General features: G+C 42.0%; 1 protein-coding gene across 1 annotated transcript in view; it reads left to right on the top strand.

The window, feature by feature from the left end:
* The window catches only part of GRIN2D (glutamate ionotropic receptor NMDA type subunit 2D), a 1,022,144-nt gene that overhangs the window by 59,106 nt on the left and 945,922 nt on the right, over positions 1 to 17,116 (top strand). Inside the window, exon 2 of the mRNA XM_088457418.1 lies at positions 804 to 916. Within this exon, the coding sequence (XP_088313544.1) occupies positions 858 to 916 (59 nt within the window). The 5' untranslated portion in view covers positions 804 to 857. The remainder of the gene's footprint in view (positions 1 to 803; positions 917 to 17,116) is intronic.

Consider the following 17,116-nt stretch of genomic DNA (forward strand, 5'->3'; position numbering starts at 1 on the left):
AAAGAGGTAAAAATATTCGAGACTGGCTGGTACACAACGATATCACCAGTTTTGATTGTACCCCTATAACTCACTTCTTGACTAAAAAGCCGGGTAATTACAAATGTTTAGGCTGCACTACATGTGGATTTTTGGAAACGGGAGATAGCTTTGTCCATCCACACACTGGACATAGATACAGGATTAACGCCGTACTGACATGTACCAGTCAGTTTGTGGTTTATCTTATACATTGCCCCTGTGGATTATTATACATAGGCAAGACCACGTGACAATTTCGTGAAAGAATGGCCCTACATAGGTCTGCCATTCGCTCGGCCCTCTCTGGTAAAGAGGATGAGCAACCGATGGCCCAACATTTTTGGATGTATAGACATAATCTATCCACCTTACGATATAAAATGATAGATCAGGTCCCTGATAGTCATAAGGTGGTCATAGGGCTCGCAGGCTGTTACAGAGGGAGGCATTCTGGATTCACTGTCTTAACACTTTATAGCGGCATGGTTTGAATGAAAACTTGTCTTTATCTTGCTTTAATTAAGTTCAGATATTGCCCTGGATATTTAATGTTTATTTCTTTCATAATAATTGAGCACCATATAAGCAGTTATTGTTTCCTCTTTTGAATTTTCCTTTTTGAATTTCTTTGAATTTTAGTCATATGATATCAGCCTGTTTAGCGATATCTGATTAGCATCTGTACTTTCTTTGATGCTTATTCTATACACTGCCGCTAGATCCGCTTTGTTATTGTTTTTACCGGTGATGGTGTGATCACGTCATTTGTTTGGTTACCATAGTGATTGGGACTCTCGATGTCGCGCCACCTGCCTGGTGCTATGCGATGACGTCAGATGCCCCTTCAGACTGATGGAGCCAGGCGTACTCGTGGTGTTACCTACATGTTATTTAGGTAAGTGTTTTATATAATGTATTGTCTTCCTGATGAAAATCATTACATTGAAACGTTGCATTAAAGAAGGTTCTTTGTAACCCGTTTTCTGTACCTTATTGGGGAGTGCCGCTACCACTGTTGCCTACCTTTTGTCGTTATCTGTGGAGGGCACCCACTATTAGATGAGAGGAGGAGTGCCAAGCTGTCGCTACATATATATATATATATATATATATATATACACACACAGCATGGAAGGTAGTGGCACTCTGAGACTTGAAAGCGGTTAGCAAACGTATAACATTTATTCCATATTCAGGAACATAGACCAACGTTTCGGGGCAACACCGTCCCTTTGCCAAGGGACGCGGACCAGCCTGTGTAATAAAGAAGACAAGTGCCCGTGATCGACAACACATAAAAAACATGTACAGTAATAAAGAAAGAATTACATCATAAAATGAGACAGAATGACCAAAACAGCCACCAATATCTAAAATGCATGATCCCGAAGACAGAGGAAGGAAAATGAGACTGAGTCAATAAACAAAGAAATGATCACAGAAAACAATGCTCAGCTTTTAACAAAAGTGGGGCTGAACCGTAATGGGTAAATCAAAGGTTCACAATGCAGATACTGATTTACTGTAAACACAATGTGATTGTTAAAGCAAACAACATAGACACATTCTCCTAGATAAGGAGATTGCACCATGAGGGTAACTATAAGACCATGATGGTAGATGGATCACACCAACAAGGCAAGGCACGATCTCTATAAGCTATTGATATAAATACATTATACATCCATTGGATAGTGTTAAATGACCATTTCAACTAATGGTTCAATACAGGAGGTCACACGACTCAGAAAACGCTCCATGTGATCCTTTCGTTCAAACCATTAGGGATGATGGTGTTCAAATTATACATCCATTTGGTTTCCATTTGAAGGAGCTTATTAGCTCGGTCGCCCCTCCTCAGAGACTGGGGCACGTGATCAGTTATGATGTGTTTGAGATTCATCAGATCATGTTTTTGCTCCGTGAAGTGTCGGGCTACAGGCTGATCTGAAATCTTGTCACTCAAAGCCGCTTTGATGGCTGAGCAGTATAACGCCATCCTCTCACGTAGGGACCTAATTGTCTTCCCTACGTAATATTGTCCGCAGGGGCAAATGATGATGTATACAACAAACGTTGAAGTACATGTCAAAACATGTTTGATGGTAAACTGCTGTTCAGTATGCGGATGCTTGAACCCTATCTTATTCACGGTCCCAAAGATCCATAAAGATCTAAGGAATCCCCCAGGTCACCCGATTATCTCGGCAAGAAACTCTCTTTTTCAACCGATATCTCAATTTTTAGACAGTGTACTTCATCCTTTGGTGATGAAGCAAGAGACCTTTATCAAGGACACCACCTGTTTTCTCAACCTACTAGACAGAGTGGGTAATGTACCCAGAGGTACTTTGATGTGCGTGATGGATGTCAGTAGCTTGTACACCAGTATTCCCCATGCAGGGGGGCTTGCAGCCATGAGGGAATTTTTGGTTAAAGAGAAAATGGAGTCGGTAGATATGGAACTGTTTCTCTGCCTGTTAGAACTCACTCTAAAGAGAAACTATTTTCTCTTTGACGGGGAATTTTTCCTCCAGCTTAATGGATGTGTAATGGGGAGTAATGTGGCCCCTTCCTATGTGAATATATACATGTTCAGTGAGGAGAGATTCATATTCTTCAATCATCCTGGGGTCTCTAAATACATATTGACTTTTTCTCGCTACATTGATGATCTCTTTATGCTGTGGACTGGCGGAAGGGATCGTTTCATCGAATTGATTGAGTACATTAACCATAGAAATTCCCCTATCAGACTTGCCTATCAAATAGACGAGTTCAGCATTAATTACCTCGATGTCCAAGTAATCGTTAACAATGGACATATTGGCACTAAAGTGTTTTCCAAACCTACGGATAAAAACACACTCCTGAGGGCTAATAGCCATCACCCACGTGCATTAATTAAAGGACTTCCTAAGTCACAGATGATCCGTGTGGCACGGATCACAAGCGATCATGAGTCCCTTGGCACTGAATTAGATATAGTGATAAACAAGTTCCTAATCAGAGGCTACAAATTGAGCACCCTGCTTGAACAATAGGAAGAGGTCATGGCGATGCCCAGGCCTCAGCTGTTATTATCTGAAGTGAGGACCAACAAGGAAATCATTCCTTGGGTTAGCAAATATAATACCACTAGCCCTGTTTTACCGAGGGCGACTAGGGCACTTTGGCCTATAGTCTCTACAGATAGGGACTTAAAACGTTTCAAAGGTAAACAACCCATGATTTGCTTCACTCGTGGTAGGAACATCAAAGACTTGATTGTTCACACGGACATCACCAACTTTACACACATCCCGGCTTCACAAAATTTTCTATCTAAGGCACCTGGTTGCTATAAGTGTCTACAATGCACTACAAGCCACAATATGATTACTGAATCCACCTTCAAGCATCCACATACTGAACAGCAGTTTACCATCAAAAATGTTTTGACATGTACTTCAACATTTGTTGTATACCACATCATTTGCCCCTGCGGACAACATTACGTAGGGAAGACAATTAGGTCCCTACGTGAGAGGATGGCGTTACACCGCTCAGCCATCAAAGCGGCTTTGAGTGTCAAGATTTCAGATCTGCCTGTAGCCTGACGCTTCACGGAGCAAAAACATGATCTGATGAATCTCAGACACATCCATAATTGATCACGTGCCCCAGTCTCTGAGGAGGGGCGACCGAGCTAATAAGCTCCTTCAAATGGAAGCCAAATGGATGTATAATTTGAACACCATCATCCCTAATGGTTTGAACGAAAAGATCACATGGAGCGTGTTCTGAGTCATGTGACCTCCTGTATTGAACCATTAGTTGAACTGGTCCTTTAACACTATCCAATGGATGTATAATGTATTTATATCAATAGCTTATAGAGATCGTGCCTTGCCTTGTTGGTGTGATCCATCTACCATCATGGTCTTATAGTTACCCTCATGGTGCAATCTACTTATCTAGGAAAATGTTTCTATGTTGTTTGCTTTAACAATCACATTGTGAATACAGTAAATCAGTATCTGCATTGTGAACCTTTGATTTACCTATTACGGTTCAGCCCCACTTTTGTTAAAAGCTGAGCATTGTTTTGTGTGATCATTTCTTTTTTTATTGACTCAGTCTCATTTTCCTTCCTCTGTCTTCGGGACCATGCATTTTAGATATTGGTGGCTGTTTTGGTCATTTTGTCTCATTTTATGATGTAATTCTTTCTTTATTACTGTACATGTTTTTTAAGTGTTGTCGATCACGGGCACTTGTCGTCTTTATTACACAGGCTGGTCCGCGTCCTTGGTTACCCGGACAACCGGGCGTCATCAGCGGGATGACGTCATCATTCCGGGACACGGCAGCCGTACACTCGCTCTGTTTCCTGGCACGCTTACACACTGGCGGGCTCCTCGATGGTATTTAAGGTAGGATTTTAGCACACTTCTTGCTACTCACCTTGACAAAGGGGCGGTGTTGCCCTGAAACGTTGGTCTATGTTCCTGTATATGGAATAAATGTTATACGTTTGCTAACCGCTTTCAAGTCTCAGAGTGCCACTACCTTCCGTGCTGTGTACTTTTGCTTCAGTGGGAGGCACCTGAGTGTATAAGGATCTTGGATTGCTGTGAGTGCCGGACTATCTTGTGTGTGTTTGTGTGTGTGTGTGTATATATATATATTATATAGTGTGTGTGTGTGTGTATGCATATAGATAACCAATTTTCAACAAGGTGTATTCATTAGTTAGACTCACATAAACTTAGACATAAGTATGGACCAAAACGTTTACTTTTGTCAATGTCAATAAGTTTCAGATCAAAGCAACAGGTACAGCAGCAAACAAAACAAAGCAGGATCCATAAACTTGAAATGTATGTCTATCTAATAAATACACCTTGTGGTATGGGGGTTCGGGTGCTTTCCTCTCACGCAGAGGGCTTTCATGCTGTGTATGCACTTGCAGTGGCTAATTTATGCACGCCCATGTAACGGCATTTAGATGAACAGGCACGCCTGTGTTTTTCAGACCACCCTCAAACACTGACAACCTGTCACTCACTCTGCGATGGATTCCTCTGTGCATCTTATATGCATGCTCAATGTCAAACAATCACTCATTCTGCATGAAAATCACATTCGCGTCCCTCTCTGAATCAGGCCCATTGCCAATTTGCCCTGCCTTTTGACAATTTGGTCCCACTTCACACAAGGCCATTTTAAGTTCCCAATCTGCCACTGCAAATGGGCCTGTGAAAGTCCCTTACATATTTAATCTAATATACTATTGCACAATTAAGCCACGGTCATTGAATCCACCATCCTAACATTTGAGCAATCTATCTGTTTAAATCCCTGTGCTGCTGAGGGTTTCTTCAGTCCTGTTCTGAGCCCAGTTTGTGCTTGTCACATTCCAACTAGGGATGTGCACCGACCCCCATGTTTTGGTTATGGATCTGTATCTTCTTCATGTTTTCGATCTGAATTTGGTTTTGACAAAACCGCCCTTGCTTGTTTGGGTTTTGGATCTGAATTTTTGTCTAAAAAAATCATAGAAACAACTAAAATCACATAATTTGGGCCTGTGTTTTTTCCTACACTATTATTAACCTCAATAACATTAATTTCCACTCATTTCCAGTCAATTTTGACCACCTCACAGCTCACAATATTGATTTCATCCAGTTTAAGCCAAAAGGTTACATCCAACTAGCTGGCTGACTAAGCTACATGACAGCAGTGGGTGGCACTAACATGTGGCAGTTCAGCTTCCAACATGGCATAAAGTTGTACTGCAGTGGTAGACAGGATGGCAGTTTAATAAACTATACGACCCCATAGGAAGTTTAAAAACCAAGAATGTTTTCATTAATCAAGAACTAGGTCAGAGTCCTGAGAGAGTTGGAATATGTTTAAGGACTAAAGTCAGGAAAAGGATGGAAGGATTGATTCGTTATTAATTTATTTATTTTAATGTTTTGATTCTTTCAAAAATTATGAGGGAAGATCAATGTATGAACAAGTTCTTCAGTTTATGAAAGACATCTTTGATCTGGAGGAGGTTTTTTATACAACTAATAGAAATGTGGTGGCCATACTTGTGGAGGTGCTACTAGTACACACTGTAAACCAACATTTACATTGTGCTCAGGGAGGTTGTTAGGGATAATGGGACCAAGACTTGCTGTTACAGCAAAGGAAAGCAGCCTGTAGCTCTCCAGCTGAAATAGAACTCCCAGCATTTGTGATGTTTGCCGGGCCTACTGGAAGTTACTTGTCAAAAACAGGTGGCATGCCTCAGTTTACCTGCTTTATGCACTGTATGTAATTACTGGTCATATTTGGCATTCAGCAACCACATGTAGAAGTTTCAGTGGCTGTGAAAGTTCAACTTCCAACATGGCACATCAGGAAACAAATGTTTTTATTATTCAAGAAGCCTGAGGGAGTTGGAGTATGTATGTAGTTGAAGGCAAGGAAAGGAAGGGTTGATTAGTAGTAAATTTAATTTATTTTTTGATTTTGAATCAAATTGATGAGGGATGAGGGGAGAGGAGGAGGCATTTACAAAAAAATATTAAATCCTTCACATCAGTCCTCGCCCCAGAAGATTCCTTGAGCGCTACATCTGCTGCAGCTCTTGAGAGTAGATCTTCATCCCAGTAGTAGTTTAAAAAAAATTGACTGTTAAACAATTCTTTGCAAGGGGGAACAAGTATGACAGAAGACACCCAGTTGCACAGCAGATCACTGATGCCATAACATATATGCTGGTATTAGATGTGCGTCCAATATCCACCAATAATGCAGTGGGTTTTATTTTTAGACAGTTAATTGAGGTCCTGTGTCCCTGCTACCAAATCCCATCTAGATTCCACTTCAGTAGAAAAGCAATTCTCAGCCTGTACAGGGACGTTTAAAAAAAAAATTTTCATTTAGTGTCCTCCAAAATGCCGTTGTACCCACTGGCTACTTAACTGCAGATATGTGGACAAATGGAACAGAGCAAATGCAAGATTACATGACTGTAACAGCCCACTGGGTGAGTGTATTGCCTTCAGCGGCACTAACAGCAGCATCTAAGAAACAGCGGGGCATTTGGATGCAGGCTACTCTGTGTATCACCGGTTTCACTAAGAGGCATACCGCTGACAACCTTTTAGAAAAACTCAGGGAAGTCATTGCAAAATGGCTTACCCCACTTGAACTCTTCTCAGGATTCGTAATTTCTGACAATGCCACCAATATTGTGATAGCATTACAGCTGGGTGAATTTCTCACGCACTCAACTTGGTAGTGCAATTTCTTTTTTAAAATGACAGGGCCATGCAGAAGATGCTCTCTCTGGCCCAAAAAATTACTGGACATTTTTGCCATTCAGCAGGCACATGTAGAAGATTGCATCACCTGCAAGAAATGTTGAATGTGCCCTGACACCAGCTGAAGCAAGAGGTAGTTACAAGGTGGAAGTCCAACCTTTATTATGCTTCAGCAGATGGAGGAACAGCAAAAAGCCATCCAAAGCTACACAGCGAACTATGACATAGGAAGCGGAGGGGGAATGCACCTAACTCAAGCTCAATGGAATATACTTTTTCTGTTGTACAAAGTGCTGAAATCCTTCAAAGTAGTCACCTGTGAAGTGAGTTCAGATACTGCCAGCTTGAGTAAGGTAATTCTCCTAACTAGACTGTTGGAAAAGCAACTTCAGAAACTGAAGGAGGAGCTGAAATGAATAGATTCTGCAAAGTACGTTGGACTTGTAGATCAACTCCTTTATTTGCTTCACCAGGAACCAAGGGTTGTCAGGACTTTCTTCAAAGGGAAAAGGGTTGTGGACAAAAACTTCTGCACCAGTAGGTATATAGAGCTATGATTAATATTTAACCCCAAATTTAAGAATCAATCAGTTAAATTTACTGATAAAGTAGTAGGGGGTGCTGCCAATGACAATACTGGAATACTATTAAACAAAAGAAAAGAAAAGAATGTCCTCTTTGTTGGCGCACTGATGAATCAGAATAAAAAATAAGTTTTAATGTAAATATTAAAATCACAAAACTTACATATAGTGAAATATAAACAACAAAATAAAATTATTAAAAATAAATTAAATAAAGATTACTTGTATCAAGTGTCTCTATTATAATCTTGATGTGAAATAGATTAGTAAAAAGGTCATCTGGTACCCACCCAGATATGGAACAAGTAATCAATCCTGTATAACTGCCATGAGTTAGGATAGAATTTGGTAGGGTAGAGCATTTGACCTAGAGACCTTGTATGATAGGCTCCCCCTTCTGAATATTAAGCGACTCCACGGCAAACTCAGGTTGCCTTGAAAAACTTAAATAGTGAAACGTACGTCGGTACGGAGAGTAGTGCTTACTACTCAGCTCTGTGTTCTCTAGATCATGATTACACTACTATAAATGTGGTCAATTCAATCCCACCCAGACTAACGATACTGTTTCTAAATGTTGATGAATTGTGAATGATGCTTGCACTGCGCTCTAATGGCAAACAAATGTGTTTTGTCCATTTAATAGGTAGTGGAGAATTTTGCATTATTTTATTTGCTGAGACTAATTAATATACGGACCCAAGTGATATAACTTGGACAAAACATCAATAACTATTATAGTCCCTGAAATGGGTGTTCAGGGGAACTGTTTCAGGTAGTTGTATAATGAGGGTTTAAGATTCAGCACGAATAATGGGGGATAGTTGAGCCACATAAGAAACTGCACTTTACACAGTGATTAAAATGAATATGGTTTTCTTATAGCTCAGTGCACTGATGTTGCTTATTTAAAGCACTTACATGCAAGCCATTTATTTGGCTGGTAATGTGATTACCCAAACTTTCAATAGCAACTTATCAATTATAAGACTCAATCATTCCAGCTGTGTCAGTACTGCAGTATCAATTACACCCTTTGATGGAGGAGACACACATGAGTGAAATAGATGATCTATAATTTCAGCATCTATATTTATAATAGGTAATGGTCAGATTTCCATACCTTGCATGTTTAGATTAACAGACTTGTTTAACTAATAAATGGTGTCTGTCAGATCAGCAATCACATCAATCTTGTTGATTCCTTTACTGTTGTGCCTTGCTGTATATTAATGCAGTTAGCAATGCCCATGTATAATTAAGCTATGATTCAAGCTATCACAACATTTACTCAGCATCTATTGATTATACTCTGAGATCAATATACTGCAGAGTATTACATCCAGCCAAATCCATTAGGGCAGGGGTTCCCAACCACGCTCCTCAAGGTACACTAACAGTCCAGGTTTTAGGGATAGCCATACTTGAGCACAAGTGACTTAATTAGTACCTCAGTTATTTTGATTTAACTATCTGTGCACAATCATGGATATCACTAAAACCAGGACTGTTAGTGTGCCTTGAGGACCGAGGTTGGGAATCACTGCATTAGGGTGTGTAGAGTCACGTGGCAGATACGTTTATACATATGATTAATACACACACAAAATGGTTTAATTAGAGCTGTAATTTAACCAAGTTATGCTAGTAGTATCGACTTACCTTAATGGGACCTGTGATTATATTCTGAGCATTCTTATGAACATATGTGAACCGTAGTGATTATTATAACAACAGTGCCATCTAGTGGAGTATATATTATCCACTAAACAAGAGCTCTAGGCATTAATCTGCAACATTGTTTATTTATAGAGGAGTTGTTACTCAACAGTTACTTTTGTAGCATTAGATATCGCTACTAGTTTGCTCAGTATCCTAATATACCAGTGCTATTGATATTAATTCTATCCTAATGGAGCGTACACACGGTCAGATTTGTCAGACTTGTCAGATTTGTCAGATGAACGATTGAACGATTAAACGATCTGAACAATTTGAACGATTTTACCAAAGTTTTGAACGATTTGAACGATTGAACGATTTTTGACTGCATTAAAATGAATGGAATCGTCCAAGTCTGACTGCAAACACATCAGATGTCAGAAATCGTTATCTGACCATCGGGAACGCGCATCATTGATCGTCCATCGTTCAGGCATGTCAGATATGAACGATTTTCCTTCAGATATGAATGACTGAACGATTTTTAAATCGTTATCGTTCATATCTGAAGGAAAAATCTGATCGTGTGTATGCACCATAACTCATGACAGTTATACAGGATTGATTAGTTGTCCCATATCTGGGTGGGTACCAGGTGACCTTTTTACTAATCTATTTCACATCAAGATAATAATAGAGACACTTGATACAAGTAATGTTTATTTAATTTATTTTTAATAATTTTATTTTGTTGTTTATATTTCACTATATGTAAGTTTTGTGATTTTAATATTTCAATTAAAAGTTATTTTTTATTCTGATTCATCAGTGCGCCAACAAAGAGGACATTCTTTTCTTTTCTTTTGTCAGGACTTTCCAATCGGATCAATAAATTTTGGCGACCATGCTTGATCCTAGGTTTAAGTCATACATCTTTCTTCTCAGTGGACACAGATCTGAAGAGATGCAAAGACCTGTTGGTAAGCAGATTGTCAGCTCAAGTGGCATGTGATGTAGCGATGGCTCCTCCTTCATTCTCCAGCAAGTGTAGCTGCCATGGAAAAAGTAAACTTTCCCAAAAGACACATTGGTGATGCAGGCTAGTCAACACAACCAAGTTTTGACATCTGGTTGGGTCTAATAGAATTGCCTACAATTAAATTATTGAGATCTCTACCGTGACTCCATGTGATATGGTCACCATTCATAGAATGGTTGAGGACTATTTTTAATGATCGCATCCATATAGGCATGTCAGACAGTCCGTTTGACTACTAGCAGGAAAAAAAGGCAATTTGGAGGCCCTTGCACAAACTGGCTTTGCTTTACTAGAGCTGCCCACCCACCAGTGTGTACCCCAAAAGAGTTTTCAACACAGCCGGGAAACTTGTCAGCGATCGGCGTAGGAGGCTACTTCCTCAAAATGTGGAAAAGATAAGTTCAGCAAAATAAACTACAATTTCCTCGAGGACGACCTTTACCACTAATTACATCCAAAAATTACAGAGGCACCTGTAATGGTGGGTTCCAGCGGTGACAAATTAATATTGTGTGAAGAAAGATGATGTAAACACTGATGAGGTTGAGGAATCGGATGATGATGGCGACAACATCTTGCCTCATTAAGCTGATCCTCTTAACCTAAGGTTATTTAGTCTGACTCCAGGAACAGGAAGCTGCTGTCCAAATTCAGACTTCTCCAGTGATTTCTTCTATACTTGTCTCAGTGTTGAAACTCCAGCACTAATATGTATCTAATTCTCCTGTGTACATGTCAGCACCTGACTCTGGGCCTGATTCAGAGCCGGACGCTATTTGCGGACGGTCGTTCTGAAAAAGGGGCCGTATATTTAAATTAAGCGCTCGCTCTTTGCAGTCTGTTGATGCCTCTATGTCTGAACGAGCGAACTAAACATGCGCTCGCTATTTTGAAAAAACGCCCCCTTGCTGCTCGCTTCACTGCTATTTATTAGATTAATCGAGTACATCGAACGGCGTATGAACTGCTCGCTATTCTTGTGGTAGCATTTTCCTACCACAATCATGCGAGCAGTTCAGGCTAAAAGACAACCAAGTGACGTGGTCGTTGACGCTGCTTTGTTAATTATGCACTCCCATTAAACGCCCGTTTTAACCGTTTGGCACGCCTGCGTTCGGATCTCCACTCCCCGTTTTCAAGCACCTTCCCCTGTTACCACCCACAAACGCCTCATCCTGTCACTCATATTAGCAGGCACTCGCTAATTTGCGAGCACACGATTTCCGTCCGCACTGACTGGTTGGCGCATGCACATTACAACCCATACGCATGCGCAGATGTGCGAACATCGCTCAGAATGAACGAGCGGCCGCTTACGAGCGGCTCTGAATCAGGCCATCTGTGTGAAAACACCAGTTTAACTATTTCAGTACAAATCAGCATCTACCCTTCTGTGTATATTTCAGAGTCTGGCTCTGTGCTGAAACTCCAGTTTTATATCAAGTTTTGCTTCAGTTAATCCAGCTCTGGCTCATTTACCAAGTTTCCTGTGCCTCCTTTTGTAGCATTACCAAGCACTAATTTCAGTTCTCTGCATCTGGATTCACGAAGCACCTACCGATATTCTCACAATTGTTTCAACAGTGTATCAGGTTCACTCACCTGTGTCTGAAATCCCTGCAGTTATTGTACTCTGTGCTTGTTTCTACAGTGTATCAAGTCCACTCACCTGTGTCTGAGTTAATTGTGTTCCATGTCTTGGTCTACAATACAACCCTGTGTCTACATTCCCTGTGTTTCTCAGAGCAAGTCTGCGTCTGAATCATCTCCAATAACCATCTAATTTCTAGTATTTCCCATTGTCAGTAAATTTCTAGGGTTCCCAGTGCAAATTCATTTTAATATAGTTTCCGGTCTTCCTGCCACTCCCAGGTACCTGTCCAGAGGGCCGTGACCTGCTCACTTGTGCAGCAAAACCCAAATCCCAAATAGAGGGGTCACAGATGAAGACCACCAAGTGGGTTAGACTCTGCGCCTCTGGGCAGGTTTGACCAAACCTGGGTTTGGCCACAATAGGAAGACTTAGTCACTGTCACTCACTTAGGGGATTAGGGTGGCTAGGGAACAACTATCTGTTTGCCCTCATCCGAGGAAATTCCCGTGAATGATTATAACACAAACGCTTCATGATTGAGGGTATTATTGATGAAGTTGTTGGTGGTGAAGATGGCAGGTGCTTGGATCTAGCAGAGAGAAGGGAGCTAGCTGACTCTGGACTGGTTTTTGGTATTTTTTTAGCCAAAGTTTCTGAATTTTGAAAAAACTTTTTTGATGGATGCGCTGCAGATTATGTAACTGGGAGGAGGTTCCTAGATGGTTGAGGTTCCTAGATGGTTAAGGTTCCTACCCCTACTTATTCTGGCTTTAAAAAGGGTACAGATGGCTTGACAATTGTTGTCCAGTATTGGGTAGAAATAATTCCACATATAAGAAGAAGTGAATTTTTTTTTCTTATGCCCAAACATGACAATGGGCTTTTCCTTACCATGGGCAACAACTATTTTCTTCCACTGGTGCCTGATTTACACAAACAATATCCTCATCAACAACATCATCATCCTCATCATCAACATCCTTATTAGCGTCAGCTACACAAATATCCTCCTCATCCTGGTGCACTTCCACATAGAAGCATCCTCTATGTCAGTATGTTCACTTGTGCTTAAACCATCATAAGAGGCAGAAACACCAGTCATAAATGGAGGCCAAGTCTTTAGCCTTTCCTTGCCCCTTCATGTGGTGAATGGCATATTGTCAATTTTATGTCTTTCTGCAGCTAACTTTCCCTTTTATGTTTTTTTTTTACCACTGTTAAAGATTTGTTCTTTCATTTTAGATGCCCTGACTTAAGCCCTATATGCCCTCGGACATCGTCTTTAGTAGATAATGTAGACGGACTAGTATTGTAATGACTGGTGGCACTGGCAGCAGCTCCAGCACTAGTATGTGGTTCCTGCTCTCCTCTCAACTGGTCGTTCTCCATGTCAACAAACATGAATGAAGTGGGGTACAGCACACGTCAATTCATAAATATTACACTGCGGTATCAATGACCTACAGTGTCACTATTTTTTATGAATAGAAAAGAATAACACACTGCACTACCACTTAGTGTCACAAGATTTTTTATGAGTAAAACACTGTGCTACCACCTACAGTGTCTCAATATTTCTTATGAATAAGAAACGAATAATACACTGTGCTACCACTTAGTGTCACAAGATGTTTTATGAGTAAAACACTGCGCTACCACTTAGTGTCACAATATTTTTTATGAATAAGAATAACACACTGCGCTACAACTTAGTGTAACAATATGTGGAAGATAAACTGTGGTGTGGCCGGCAGTGTCACCAAACAATAATAGCGTAGCTAGCACACCCAAAAAAACTGAAAAAAAAATATTTTTTATGGAATGATAATTTTATTTAATTTTTTATTTTTACACTGCGGAAGTGCACCCCTGGACGAGGCAGCAGCTCCTTGATGAACAACACAGCACCCCTTTATGGACAACAAAACACCCCTGCGGAGTGCGGATGGACCACCTGAAGAGTTACAAATACGTGGATGATAAACTGCAGTCTGGCCGGTAGTGATACCAAACAATACTTTTTTTGACACTGGGGAAGAGCATCCTGGAAGAGGCAGCAGCCCCTTGATGAACAGCACAGCACCCCTTTATGGACAACAAAGCACCCCTGCGGAGTGTGGACGGACCACCTGCAGAGTCACAAATATGTGGATGATAAACTGCGATCTGGCCGACAGTGTAACCAAACAATAATAGCGTAGCTAGCACACACAATAAAAAAATATATATCTTTTTATTTTTTGTGGAATGATAATTATTCATTTTAACTTTTATTTTTTTACACTGGGAAAGAGCACCCCTGGATGACACAGCACCCCTTTATGAACTGCAGCCCTAGCCCCTTGATTTACAGGACAACAGTGACACAGCATCACCCCCCACTTGTGTAATGCAACCCAAGCCCAACACCACTGCACCCTTGAAAAACAGAGAAGAACAGAGCCCCTCGATTGACAGGACAACAGTGATACAGCAGAACCCTCCACTTAATGTACTACAGCCGCAGCCCCAGCCCCAGCCCGACAACATTGCACCCTTGAACATCAGAGAAGAACAGAACATGTCTGTTCTGTACACTCTCCACAGCTGGAGTGAAAATGGCTCCAATCACCGGGACCTTTATAGAAGCCAAAACCCGCAAGAATCCGACAGCGGGATGATAACATTTTGCCTCGTTTTGGATACCGAGTTAGGTGAGAAAACCCGAGCCGTACTCAGATCCAATATTTTAGGGTGGGTCCGGTTCTCCACTCATCTCTAATTCCAACATCAGTATCAATAATTTTTTTTATTTAGCCCCCACACAAATTTTGGAGATGTGCGGTTCGATTTTTCTGAAATACAAACACACGTGAACTGAGGGGTTCCGAGTTTGAGTCCTAGTTCGGAATCACTTTAGGGTTCCAAGTTAAACCGAGTCCTGGTACAGTTCTGCAGACAGTTCTGAACATGTAAACAGGTCAAAAATAGCTGTTATAAATAATTTTATTGATATTTAAGGGATCCAAAACCAGTCCAAAACACTTTTAGGTTGGTTTTGCCAAAACCAAAACACGATGATGAATTAGAACCAAAACCAAAACACCGGGGTTCACGCACAGCTCTACAAGTTATACCATGTTTTTTTTAAGAGATGAGCGGGTTCGGATCTCAGAGATCCGAACCCACCTGAATTTCGGGGATCCGGGCCGATCCGAGCTACGCACTGGATCTCTCACCCAAGGCAAAACCTCGTCACCCCTATGTCAGGTCACAAGGTTTTGTATTGAGTGGGCTTAACGCTGATTGGCTGAGAGAGCCGTCTGTCACGGCTCTCAACCAATCAGCATTAAGCCCATTGAAAATGAACACTGAAGAAGAAGATGGCGCCCTCCATCCCCCGCCACCTGACACCGCCGGCACCCCGCGCTGCCGACACCGCCGGCACCCACACTGGCAGCATTCCCCGATGCTGACACTGCCGGCACCCCAGCACTGCTGCCCCACATACTGACACCGTCAGCGACCCCCTCACTGCCGACAGTCCCACACTGAGGACACCACCAGCACCCCTGCACTGCCTACACTGTCAGCACACATGCATTGAGGACACCGCTGGCACCACCACTCTGCCAACACTGCCGGTACCCTTCACTGAGAACACTGCCAGCACTGCCATTCCATGTACTGAGGACACTGCCAGCAACCCCCGCACTGCCGACACAGTCAACAAACCTGCACTACAGACACCTGTTGGCACCCCCGCACTGCCGACATCACCGGTACTCTTCATTGAGGACAATGGGCCTGATTCAGACCCGCTCACAAGCGCTATGCGCTCGCAAGCAGGTTAATAGTGGAGCACTGTGCACGTGCGGCATGCGCAATGCGTGTGCGCAAGCCCCGGAGCAAGTGAGAAATTCACTCGCTCCGGGGCTCGCTACAAATGGGGCGGCTGTCGATGTTGATCGACAGCTCGCCCCATTTAGTAGGCGGGGTGGGGGGGTGGCCGGACAAATGGAGGAGTTCCTGAAGGAACGCCTGCCATTTGTGGGCGGCCCTACTGACATCACCAGTGATGTCAGTAGTGAGCTTCCGGCTCTATTAGAGCCAGAATCTCACTGGGGCTTGCGGCAGATGAGACCCTACCACAAGGGTCTCGTCACAAGCCCGTCAAGACCATCACCTGGCCGCTCGCCGTGATTCAGAGCTTTTTGCGATCGGCTCTGAATCAGGCCCCCCCAGCACCACAGCACTGCCATTCCATGTACTGAGGACACCGTCAGCAGCCCCGCTCTGCTGACACTGCTGTCACAGTAAGTGCACTATTGGTGTATCCATCCCACACTGTATAACATGCTGTATCCGTTTTGGAAATGAAAGCTGAACTGCCACATGTTAGTGCCGTCCACTGTATCACTTAGCTTAGTCAGCCAGCTAGCTGTATGCAACCTTTTGGCCTTAACTAGATGGAGCAAATAATATTGTGAGGTGGTCAAAATTGATTGGAAATTACTGGAAATAAATGTTATTGAGGTTAATTATACTGTAGCAACAAAAACAGGCTCAAATTATGTGATTTTAGCTGTTTTTATGATTTTTCAAGAAAAAAATCCAGATCCAAAACCAAAACATGAAAACAAAACATGGAGGTGAAGTTTTGGCAAAACCAATCCAGATCCAAAACCAGGGGGGATCCAGATCCAAAACCAAAACACGAGTGTCAGCGCACATCTCTAATTTTTTTTCAAAAGACATTGCAATTTCAAGTAATATAGGGCTTGATACAGTACCATACGCAACTGCGATTACGCACACCAGGGGGCGACATTTTTGTTGTGCGCATGCATGTGCCTCGCAGTGCGCATGAGCGAACAGGCTGCGGTGATCGGGATTGCAATCGCAGTGACTACGTGGATCCATCGCAAAG

Source organism: Taudactylus pleione, unplaced genomic scaffold (assembly GCF_031769625.1).
Source record: "Taudactylus pleione unplaced genomic scaffold, aTauple2 ptg000041l, whole genome shotgun sequence".
NCBI classification, from domain to species: domain Eukaryota; kingdom Metazoa; phylum Chordata; class Amphibia; order Anura; family Myobatrachidae; genus Taudactylus; species Taudactylus pleione.